Source organism: Pseudoliparis swirei, chromosome 17, assembly GCF_029220125.1.
Source record: "Pseudoliparis swirei isolate HS2019 ecotype Mariana Trench chromosome 17, NWPU_hadal_v1, whole genome shotgun sequence".
Lineage (NCBI taxonomy): Eukaryota > Metazoa > Chordata > Actinopteri > Perciformes > Liparidae > Pseudoliparis > Pseudoliparis swirei.
The window spans coordinates 7,983,410-7,994,344 of NC_079404.1; the positions used below are offsets into that span (position 1 = coordinate 7,983,410).

General features: G+C 43.8%; 2 protein-coding genes across 4 annotated transcripts in view; one reads left to right on the forward strand and one right to left on the reverse strand.

Annotated features, from left to right (window-relative positions):
- Positions 1-7,801, forward strand: part of LOC130206886 (phosphofurin acidic cluster sorting protein 2-like) — a 56,143-nt gene extending 48,342 nt beyond the window's left edge. For 2 of the 3 annotated variants that reach the window (XM_056435126.1, XM_056435124.1), the window contains exons 14-24: positions 96-202; positions 1,048-1,202; positions 1,288-1,398; positions 1,658-1,760; positions 2,376-2,408; positions 3,652-3,694; positions 3,797-3,839; positions 3,965-4,103; positions 4,221-4,444; positions 4,874-4,987; positions 5,129-7,801. In XM_056435126.1, the coding sequence (XP_056291101.1) occupies positions 96-202; positions 1,048-1,202; positions 1,288-1,398; positions 1,658-1,760; positions 2,376-2,408; positions 3,652-3,694; positions 3,797-3,839; positions 3,965-4,103; positions 4,221-4,444; positions 4,874-4,987; positions 5,129-5,244 (1,188 nt within the window). In that variant the 3' untranslated portion in view covers positions 5,245-7,801. The remainder of the gene's footprint in view (positions 1-95; positions 203-1,047; positions 1,203-1,287; positions 1,399-1,657; positions 1,761-2,375; positions 2,409-3,651; positions 3,695-3,796; positions 3,840-3,964; positions 4,104-4,220; positions 4,445-4,873; positions 4,988-5,128) is intronic. The other variant, XM_056435125.1, reaches the window with a different exon arrangement.
- mrpl2 (mitochondrial ribosomal protein L2) lies at positions 7,799-10,624 on the reverse strand. The gene is made up of 8 exons (XM_056435127.1): positions 10,522-10,624; positions 10,044-10,130; positions 9,771-9,939; positions 9,092-9,233; positions 8,889-9,004; positions 8,669-8,779; positions 8,212-8,285; positions 7,799-8,128 (listed from the first exon to the last, which is right to left on the reverse strand). The coding sequence occupies exons 2-8, from the start codon at positions 10,116-10,118 to the stop codon at positions 7,919-7,921; spliced, it is 897 nt and encodes a 298-aa protein (XP_056291102.1). The 5' UTR covers positions 10,119-10,130; positions 10,522-10,624; the 3' UTR covers positions 7,799-7,918.
- Between the last annotated feature and the right edge of the window lie 311 nt (positions 10,625-10,935).

A 10,935-nucleotide genomic window follows, 5' to 3' on the forward strand; every position in this document is an offset into this window, starting at 1 on the left:
TGTTTCTCCCGCTGTCTTTCCAACCCGATCCACCCTGATTTCTTGCACACCCATTAACCCACCGTGTTCCTCTTATGTATGTTTTCTCTGTGCAGTATGTGTCCGAGTTGCTCCATGAGCAGGGCCAGCCCATTGTGTCCACCTGCTCTGCTGCCGATGTTCAGGCTGCCTTCAACACCATCGTCACTCGCATCCAGAGATTGTGAGTTGTACACACACACACACACAAACAAATACACACACATTGGTTGAATGACATCGACCCCCACGCAGTGTTGTCTCAATGCCTGTTATGGCGGAGTACTCCAGGCCAAACTGTATGTTTATGGTGGCCCGTTGCCAGAGAATTCCAGGGCGCTATCGCTCACGCTGCTCTCTGTCCTAGAAAGTCGCTCTATTAGAATGTGCTCGTTTTGCCACAAAAAGCTGAAGTTCAAACCTCCTTCTCCCTTTCTGGGATCCATCTGTTCGGCTGCTCGTCTTCTCACTACCAGTCTGCCACGCGGCATCCGTTAAACCTGTTTTCTCTTTTTGGTCCAGCTGAAGCATAACTTTTTTGTTCTTTACACACCTGGTCTTCAGTCAACCTGTTCTCCTATTTAAAGACCATATGTATTTAGATTCCGTTCTGTTATTGAACATTATAATCTTAGTTAATATTTTGATTTGTAACACTATTAGAAAAACACAGCTTGAAATTAACTGAAGAGTTTAATTTGAGACTAAGCTTGACTAGGTTGAGTTTTCTTTATTTAATTTTTTTATTAAGATGCAATTGGTCTTCTGTCTGTTGTTGTAGAATTAGGATTCAAAAGCTGTTGCAATATCCGGTGCAACTTCATAAATACTTGCAGGTACCTGCTATTACAAACATCCGCCTTTCAAAAACAAAAGGTGACACCGGTTCTGAACCGGGAAAAACCCTGTTGAGATACAAATCTTCAGACGGCTACAGAGTCTCTCACACACACACTCTGACTCGCATCTTTCATGATTTGGAACTCTCTCTTCCTCCTAATTACTCATTGCCCCTCTTTACCCACGAAGCTGTAACTGCAATGCACAGACACCGCCGACGATGAAGGTGGCGGTGGCAGGCGATCAGAGTTACCTCAGCACCATCCTGAGGTTCTTCGTGGAGCAGCTGGCCAACAAGACACCTGACTGGCTAAGCTACATTCGCTTCCTGGTGATCCCCATCGGTAAGTTATCCGGGATTGGTATGAATACTACATGGTTTTCAGCTTTGTTTTGTACTTCTACTGTATCTTTTTCTTTGAACTCCAGGTTCTCATCCCCTGGCAAAGTATGTGGCCTCCTTTGACAGCCGGTTCAACAGCATCTTTATGGACACTGCATGGAGGGAGCTGTTCTGCCGGACGGAAAGACCCGCCTCAGGTAGGATGCATAGCTCCGGATTCTGTCTACAAAGCAAGTCTGCATATCTAATGTTCTGCAAACTTGAAAGGGAGAGAAATTGGGTCAGGGGCTCATTGATGGGAGAAAGAGAATTTCCTCCAATTACAAAAGACAGCTAGAGCCTGCTGCAGTACAGCGAATGGCTCTAGATTATGGCATTATTCCTCCTCCCTGTAAAGTATCCACTGCTGCCACGGGAAAACCGTGTTCTTAACAATCTGTTCCCCGCTCCGTGCAGACAACATCGATGTAGCAGGACGAGTCGTTCAATATCTGGTCGGTGCCAACGTGTCCCACCAGTTCCCCATCTCAGAAGCAATGCTCACCTACAAACAGAAGAGGTAAAGTCACCTTTTAATTGTTTAGGTTTGAGCATACTGCATATGTTTGTATGTGTAAGCACGTATGTTTTTGTGCTCTTTTTAAAGCATGACTTTGAACGTGTGGTTACCGATATTAATGTCCAACATGTCTATTGTCTTATTGAAAATGAATCCTAGAACAAATAAAATAGAAATGCCTCAGGAAGCTGTTGAAATACATATGCATGCAAGCGGGTACATTCATAAATCAAACACACACACCAGTTTGCTGTGATTAGTGGTGATAGTGCGCCACAGGTTAGATTTTATTCTGACATGCAGAAAGGAGTCCAGGAGACGATGTCCTCTGGTCCATTTTAAGTAAAACTGATACTCATATTTCATAGAGCAGTGCAGGCCTAAGACGACTGGGTTGAAGATTGCCTTTGTGGAAGCGGTCTTTCAGTCACAGACACACTCAACAGACAGTCCGTCGCATTTCTGTGTGCATTTGTTGTAGTTTTCTTTCTGATGTTTGACCAAACAACCTCCCCTGTTTGTAAGAACAACTCCCTATTGGTCAGAAGGCACAACACACAGTTTTAACACTGTTGCATTCCTTCTTCCCCCTCTCCCTTTTGATTTGCATTCAAGGAAAAGAAGTTTGTATTTTGATTTTTACATCAGGTATCTAATTCAACTCTTGGTTTTGGTTTTGACACCCCCCCTATTTTCTTTCCTCCATTTGGCTTGAGCTCCTTGCTGTGTCTTAACATTTCCCTTCTCACACTCGATACTCACTGTAACTTCACTTTGCACTCTGTCCTGACTTGTTTCTTTGGTTTGGTGTGTCTTTTGATTCTTACTTTGGATTCTGTCCTCTGTGTTGTTGCTATGAAGATTTGCCAAACAACCGTTTTAATCGACCCAAAGCATTTTTTTTAGATTTTACATTGACTTGAAAATGAGCTGCCCGACGTGTATTGGCGCACCCTTAGGAGTGGCTATATAATGATCCACTTTCACTCAATATTTGTGACTGCTTTGACTATTACAAGGCCAATTAATGACGGAAATATCAGTTGAAAGAAATAATGCCATTGGTAATATAAATGGGATATTTCCCTCTCATTCTAACCTGCAGGAATACTTCTCTGAAAAACATGTATTTCTGCATGTATGTATAAAACAAAGTCAGGACCAGCTGTCAAATTTAATATATCTTTTTTACCGCGTATAATTGTATATTGTATTTATATTATGTTACAGCTGTGGGGCTGACCTTGCAATATGTATCGAAATGGTAAGATTGTTGGGTTATTAGTCGTGTGCCTCCACAAGAACTTGAGCCGACAGCGTTCCTCGTCAACCTGTTTACCATTTTGCAGTCTTGCGAAAGACTGGTAGAGAATCACCGGCGACTAGCACTGCGATTTGTAGAAAGATAACACTATCTCCAACGCCTCCCTGCTGAATCACTTGGTGTATTTGTTGAATTGCTGTGGTCTGCGTGTGTACTGAACTTTATTTGATGATGACTGCCGTACTGTTTTTCCCCCCCCTAACTTTGTTTAGGCATGTATTGTTGCACCGGTGACTCAACACTCGTAGTGTAAAGACTCCGGATGCGCCCAAACTATAGCTTTTAGTTCCATGTTTAAAAATAACTTCTAGTACTGGCTGATGAGACCCCTTCTTCTCTTGGTTGTAAGGAGCGTCCCACCACCTATTCATCTCATTGTAACATAACCCCAAGATGACACCATTCCACCCAAGCCAGTCATGTGCCATTTCTGCTGCAATGAGACATGGTGCGGGTCATGCCACAGCCATCTTCCCTCCAGGACCATTGAGTGTTTGTGTGAGTGTTGAAGCCCCTTCCCCTTCACGTCTAGTCATAATCGCAGCCTCTTTACTGTCTCGTTTACAGCCCTGATGAGGACTCCTGTCAGAAATTTGTGCCATTTATTGGGGTAAGATTTTATTTTGCCTATGGAAAAATGCCAGAAATAATTGCTGATTCTTTGTTTCATCGAGTCTTATGTGTTTTTTTAATTTATTTTTTATTCTTGCAGGTTGTGAAAGTTGGGATTGTGGAGCAAAGCCTCTCAACTTCAAGTAAGAAAGGGCTTTGTTTGCTTTTTAAGGTGTCATAATACTTGGTCAGCTTAGTGTGTTCAACATTGCACCATTGATGAGACCGGAACCTAAAACACAAAAGTGCCCCCACCCCCCCTTTACAGTGGATTCGGATGATGCAATGGGGGTCAACACAAGCATCGTGTCCTCCCCAACACCCCCATCGGCTGGTCCGTATGGGAAGGAAATAGGGGGCACCCCGCCACAGTCACCGTCTGTGTCCACCGCCCTCTCTGGAACTGGGTATGACACGCATACACATACATAATTATCAGCAACAATACCATGCCCTATTCTTTTTTAAATGTCTTGCTGTTGGCTGTGCATGGGTGTTTTGACTTGACCTGTTTGCCTCTGTAGCTCTCCGTGTTCAGGCAGTGAAGTGATGGGGCTGCAGGTGGACTACTGGACGTGGCAGGGCCCCGAGAAGAAGAAAGATGGAGATAAGAGAGACGTGGGACTGAAGAACACCCTGAAGAGTAACTTCCGTTCACTGCAAGTCAGCCGCCTGCCTTGTGGAGGGGAACTCACCCCCCCACCCAGCATGGCCATGACTGTGGTCACCAAGGAGAAGAACAAGAAAGGTACACTTTGGGAAAACATGTAACGAGTCTTTCTGGTTCTAAACTTGTCCCTGCATGAGACGGATAAGTACTCTGCAGATTTAGCATTACACTTCTAAAGTGCGTTCACTCTGCATAGTATGTTGGGTTTGTGTACTTGTGAAATGCCTGCATGTATACAACATTAGCAAGAATAGCATGAGATGTGAGCTTACTCGGCAGCCCCACAATGCATTGTGTCTGGGTGCCTTTGAGACCGGCCGTCAATCTTGTGAGATTTTGAGCCAGGCTAAAAGCTGTTGAAATGTGTCATTTAATTTTAGGTTTTAATATGTTTTTACTCCAAGAACTAGCAAGCAACCCACTCCAATGTGTACAATTGGTGTACTAAAAGAACCCCCAATATGTGTAGAAGATGGTTTATTTATGCCTCCCTGTTTCTCTCAACAGTGATTTTTCTCAGCAAGAAGCCCAAGGAAAAGGACCTGGACTCTAAAAGCCAAGTGATTGATGGCATCAGCAGGTTGATCTGCACCGCCAAGCACCAGCACACGATGCTGAGAGGTGAGGCCCCCCACAGCTGGAGCGACGCTGCCATCTGGTGTCGCTGTGCACCATAACAGCCGCCAGAGCGCTTATGAGATGTGGAACGTGTTGCGTCACTCATTCCTGTGTTCTGACTCTGAACCTTTTCTCCGTCCTCAGTCACAATCGATGGAGTGGAGTGGAACGATGTGAAATTTTTCCAGCTCGCCGCCCAGTGGCCAACGCATGTCAAGCACTTCCCGGTGGGGATCTTTGGTTACACTAAGCCTGTGTGACTGTGACCAGCGTCCACCCACCTGACCTTCAACAGACTCTCGGCTGCACTTGTCTCACCGAGAGGCGACAGAAGTAGAAGAAACGCCAACTGGCTCCCGGCAGTAATAGTTTTCCTGTGGAAATCTTGCTGACTATCAATACACACATTTCATGTTGTCAATTGGGTGTTTTTGATGTTGACGTTTTTGAGTGTTGTTGTTTTTTTACCCACTACGAAAAGAACAAGTACTATTTTGTACGATTTGTGCTACCGCCTCGGAGGTATCCTGACAATTTGCCACATTTCGATAACGGCAGCTGTGTTTGCACTTTGTTTTTGTTAACATTTTATTATTTCTGTGAAATTCTACATTTATTGTAACTCTATAGACAATGGAGAAGTGTCATGGTGACGTGCAGTGGCGTGTGAGATTGTTTGAGACTGTGTTTATTGTTGAAAGTTGGAATATTGCTGTGAATCTAGATGGAATCCTTCTATTCGAACTCAGTGCTCAGTTTTCTTACTCGTACCTTTACGTTCTCAAAAAGGTCAACTTATATAGAATGTGCTGTCTGCCCCTATTGATTTTTAGGACATCACATACCTAAAGCAAAGACAAAAAAACAATAACTAAAGTATATTTGCAGGTAGCTATAATGAATGTAGCTACAGAGCAGTTGTAACTAATCAGTTTGTTATTGTACGTGCTTAAGATTTTGTATTCGTGTGCATTCAGGCTGTACTGCACCATCAACGTGACAACATATTTACATATTTCAACAAGCAACAGCTGAATGCTAAATTTAGCTGACTGGACTAACTGTTGTATTGTTTCAACCCCCCACCCCGATGTACTGGCTTACCTGAGTGGACGTCTGCAGCGAGCAGGCACTGGAGTTCTCCAGATGTGCCAAAGTCAAGTCTGTTTTACAGTGTAACCACTGGAGAGCTTGGCTTGGCCAAATTTCATACTATGTTGAACAGAAAACTCAAATCGGACAAAGTGTGTGGATGGTCCCCGTGGAGATCAGTATTTAGATTACTGAGATATTCATCTCGACACATTTACCAGTAGTGCGCCACATTTTTGGCCAAATGTAATCCCCGATTAAGCATTTACGAGACGCGCCTGCATCCTAACCAAGCAATTACTGGCGTGTACTTCTGTGGCACGACCGCACCTGACCTCAAACACTGATGGTTGGTCAGTAGTATGGAGGCTTGCTTTGGGAAAATGAGTTGGACTTGAAACATGCTTTTACCATGCGTGTCGAATAGAATGCAAGTATTTGAAAAACTTTTAAAATATGATGAGCTGATGGAGTCTTGCCAGATGTCCAAGTCACTGCGTGTGTGTGTGTGTGCTATGTGTTAAATGGTACTCCCTGCATAGTGTTACGTGAAACTTTTGCAATAGGAATCCTTTGGACAAAAGGCCTTCTGTATGAGGTAGTTGTTGCTTTTTTATGAAAGTGAACACTTACAAGCTTTGATTGGCTGGCTTTTTTAGTAATGTATATAAATATATACATATAATTTTGTGAATTGCTCCCTCCCCTCCCACTAAATTGAAAGCACAAATAGCTTACCTTTATTTCTTGACATAAATGCCAAATATATATATATATTTCCAGAACTCATAACTATGAAGTAGACTTGTACAAAGCAAACACTTATTAGGTATGTCATTTCTCATATATTTCCCTGACTTTGTAATGCACTTTCATTTGGTTTCATACATACGTTCGCTCAACTTGAGATTCTATTTTTTTTTTTGAGGCGATGTGTTTGAAATGTAAACCACTACCTAGTCAAGAGAAAGCGGTTCTTTTGTGTCCTAAATGGTCCTTTTTTCACAGGGATGTTTATGTCGATGGTGTTCAAGCACCCTGACGTCTGGGGGAAACCCGCCACGGCTGTCTGTTACTTTGTTTTGCCACTTGATGTTGAAAAGCCTATTTTGCAGCAACCACCGTATGTGTCTGCCTGCAACAACACAGTTAAGTTTTCCTGACGCCTGCTTTCCGAAGAGGGGTGGGTCCTCGTCTCCTCAGTCGGAAACCAACCAGCCCGTACAGATCTGTCAACGGGTGAAGTGTTAGCCAAGGCAGAGTTGATTGACGTAACTTGTCATGAGTTAGCTTTTAGAATACCAAATGGCCCCAATGACGAGTGTGTTCCAATGTATTTGCCCTCAAGCCGATTGGTTTTTTTGGGCCTAAATCTAGACGTAGCATGGGGGCGATTACCAAGACTGGATCAATGAGCAGGCATGCTCATGCTGTCACCAGGATTTAGCACGGCAGCCAATCATCTCTTAATCAGTGACGAGCGTTTCGTTAATGGTCAAAACTACAATTACAACATGCCATCTCATTGCTCCCGTTACTCGGAATGTCACCCAGTGTCTTTGCACAAACCCTATTTTAAGTAACAGTATTTTTAGATTTACCACTACAAATATGGATTACTCTGCATGTTTTACTATAGATGTAAATATGTTTTGGATTTTTATATTGTTTTGTTTCTTTCCATGCTCTCACAAGCAGTTGTGTTTAATAAAATTTGTAATCTTCTGTACAAACGGCTCATCTTTATTCAGATTTCCTCTCCGGAATAAATACTCGACTTTATTGTGATGATCAAAAAAACAAAAACAAGTTGTCAATTTCCAGTCCATAACATGACCAGTGTTACTGGGCTGAGATGGAGGGCAGGTTGACGTAAACCTTCATCGGGGGCAGCGGTTTGATCTTGCGTCCTGCCCAGCCTCCCTTCCTCTGCCACAGGCCACTCGAGGGGCGAATGCCGAGCCAGCGGTTACGCCCAGCTTTGCCAATGATCCGTTTGTTGTGGTCGATGTTGGACACGCGTCCCACTGTTACCATGCAGGTTTCCAGCACCTATGTCGAGATAGCAACAGTCAGTTCAGAGGCAGAGCGCAGTTTTAATGCAGCTGTTGGCATCTTAATCTAGACAAACTCACTTGAACCTGCTGCTTCGAAGGAAGCTGAAGGATTACCGTCCCGTTGACTTTCCGGAGCAAAATGCCACTTGTGCCTTAAAACCAAAAGGAACCCACAATGTTTCAGTTTAGGAATTATGAGGCAAAATGAAGCTCCCGTATCTTAGGCCTGAGGCATTTAAACTAAATTAGATGAGACAATCGATCCTTTTCATTAAACTGTCACATGGATGCACAGCAGAAGATAAGTTAGGTGCTGGATCTGGTGGTATTAAGTGGTAAATTTGCAGATCTTTTCCTGCTTGCCAAGCTTGTGGGAGAACTACAGTGGACATGCAAATAGCCCATTTCTAGAGATAAAATATGTCTTTTGGCTACAGTAGAGACTAATGTATTGCCAAAAAAAAGTATTTATGCTTCAGCAAAAATCGTAAAATTAATTTAGGAAACAAAGTACAAATACATGAAAATAGACTACCTGCAGCACGAATGTATTCTGACCCTTTCCCTGGCTGTATCTCGAGGTTGTTCACCAGTGTCCCCACAGGAAGAGCTCCCAGTGGGTGCGCGTCACCCTCATTGGCCGAGACTGCGAAGTAAAAAGAAAAGAATGCAACAGAATTTAGTGTCAAATACAGACTACCTTTACTAGTCTACCTTTTCGTCATCTTGAGGGAAGGTCTGAGCGGATCTTATACCTGCCATGTGTCCAATAATGCCAGATGTTTTAATGACGTCTCCAGCCTGCATGTTCTCCGTTGCAATAATCCACCTCTTCCGGTTGCCTCCAGCAACCAGGGCAATGTCAGCCGACCTGTGGAGCACAGATTGTCACCGCCGACCGTTTGCATTTTGGAATACTTCATCGAAGGTATCACTGCGTGGTGAACGCTGATCTCACCTGCACGGGTCGTATCGCACCTCTACCACTTTCTCTTCAAAGGGCTGCGCATCTTTGTTTGGTTCATAGCGCAGTCGCTGAAAGTCGATGCACCGGTATCTTTGTTTGTGGCCTCCGCCGATCCCATGAGTCCGTATCCTTCCTGCATGGCAAAGGAACATCAGCAACTCTTTCAATTTAGTCGGAACAAGTTCTACAGCTGTTATAAAAGCTAAACGCATCACTGAATGCTGTCGGCTCTTCACCTTTTCAAACCAGGCGTGCAGATTATTCATAACAATAAATTAGCAATTTGTCTGCCAATTAGGGTTCTCAGACGATGGATTCATTTGGTGCACATAATGTCATAAATGGTACTGGCCCATTTCTTGTTTTATCCAACACAAAGCAAACACACAAACCTCTTTGCTTTGATCTATCTCAACACTGGCCAAGACTTTGTTTCTCCTCAGTAAAGACTTCTGTAAATAACACATCATTGGATGTTCGACTTAGTCCAATCAAACCTGCACTAGACCCTCAGACTGTTTCAAACAGCAGATTCTTTTTGTCAAGCCATTATTCATTCTAGTCTTCCGACCACTCAAAAGCGACTTAACACTACTTATCCAGACCAGCACGCAAACACACAATCATGTTTATCTCTTCTGTTCTTCTACATTACGAGGGCAGTCTTTACCCGAGCGGTCTCGGCCTCCAGTCTTCTTCATTCCCATGGGCTTGATGGTGTACTTCTCCGTCTGCTTCCATAGGGTCCTGTTCTGCTCCACATAGGCTGTGGTTAAGAAGCCCCTGCACTGTCCGACCGCCTTGGGCCCCTGAGTCCCCAGTCGGGTCTGCACAATAGCCTGTAAACACAACAGGCGTCAAGAAATAGATTGTGTGGTGGCTGATCTTCAGCCTGCCGGTATGTATGAATGAATGAACGACGGGCAGGCGGTTAGGTTTTCACCTGCGAGGAGAGCAGAGCAGGCTGGGAGAGAGTGAGGGAGCGCAGGGCTCGAGTTAGACACGACAGCGCCATCATAACAGGGTCCTCCTGACGGAGCAGAGGAGAGTAGGCTACGTTTGACAACCGAGAATGGCTTCAGTTCAGTCTTTTCTACTGACGTTACTCCTGCTTTTAATTGATTAATCTTTCTTCACGCAGCCTCAAAGAATCAACCCATGGTCAATCAAATACAATTTCCGCCTGCGTTCCAATGATGTCCTATAACGTCACAGTCCTGGCTTTGCACTAACCTTACCAAAGGGCTAATAAACACAAGCTATCGCTAGCATAGCTGTAGGTTAATCTGGTTCAATAAATAGAACTACGTTTCATTTTTATGTTTTAATGAACCAAAACGAACAGACCCTTTATGTCGTCGACGTTTGCAATACAATCAGTCAAATAACGACTAAACCAACCTTTTTTCCATTTGACTTACTTCGTCACAGGCTTCTCCTCGACGTCCTTCACAGGCTCGCACGCTTCGTCTCGCACTGATGACGTATTCGCCAACTCTGGGATCTCGCTGTACAAGTTAAAGTTGATCATTTATGATATATGACCCTATCCATTGTCCCCTGTTAACAGCTTGAATGTTATGTGTTTACACCTGATGAATTAAACCCGTCATAATACACACGGTACAGTAGCATTAGATACATCTACCGGCGTCTTCAATCTTCTGACAGTTGGTTTCAATTCCTCCTCTAGGTGACAGAATTGTCCCTCTTACATATTGAATGCGGTCTCTAGAAAAAAATTAATGCAGGGAAATGTTTTTCTCCCATTAGTTGTCGAATACTGAAATCATGTTGGACCGGTAGGGTTAGTCATCGCAAGTTAACCACACAAT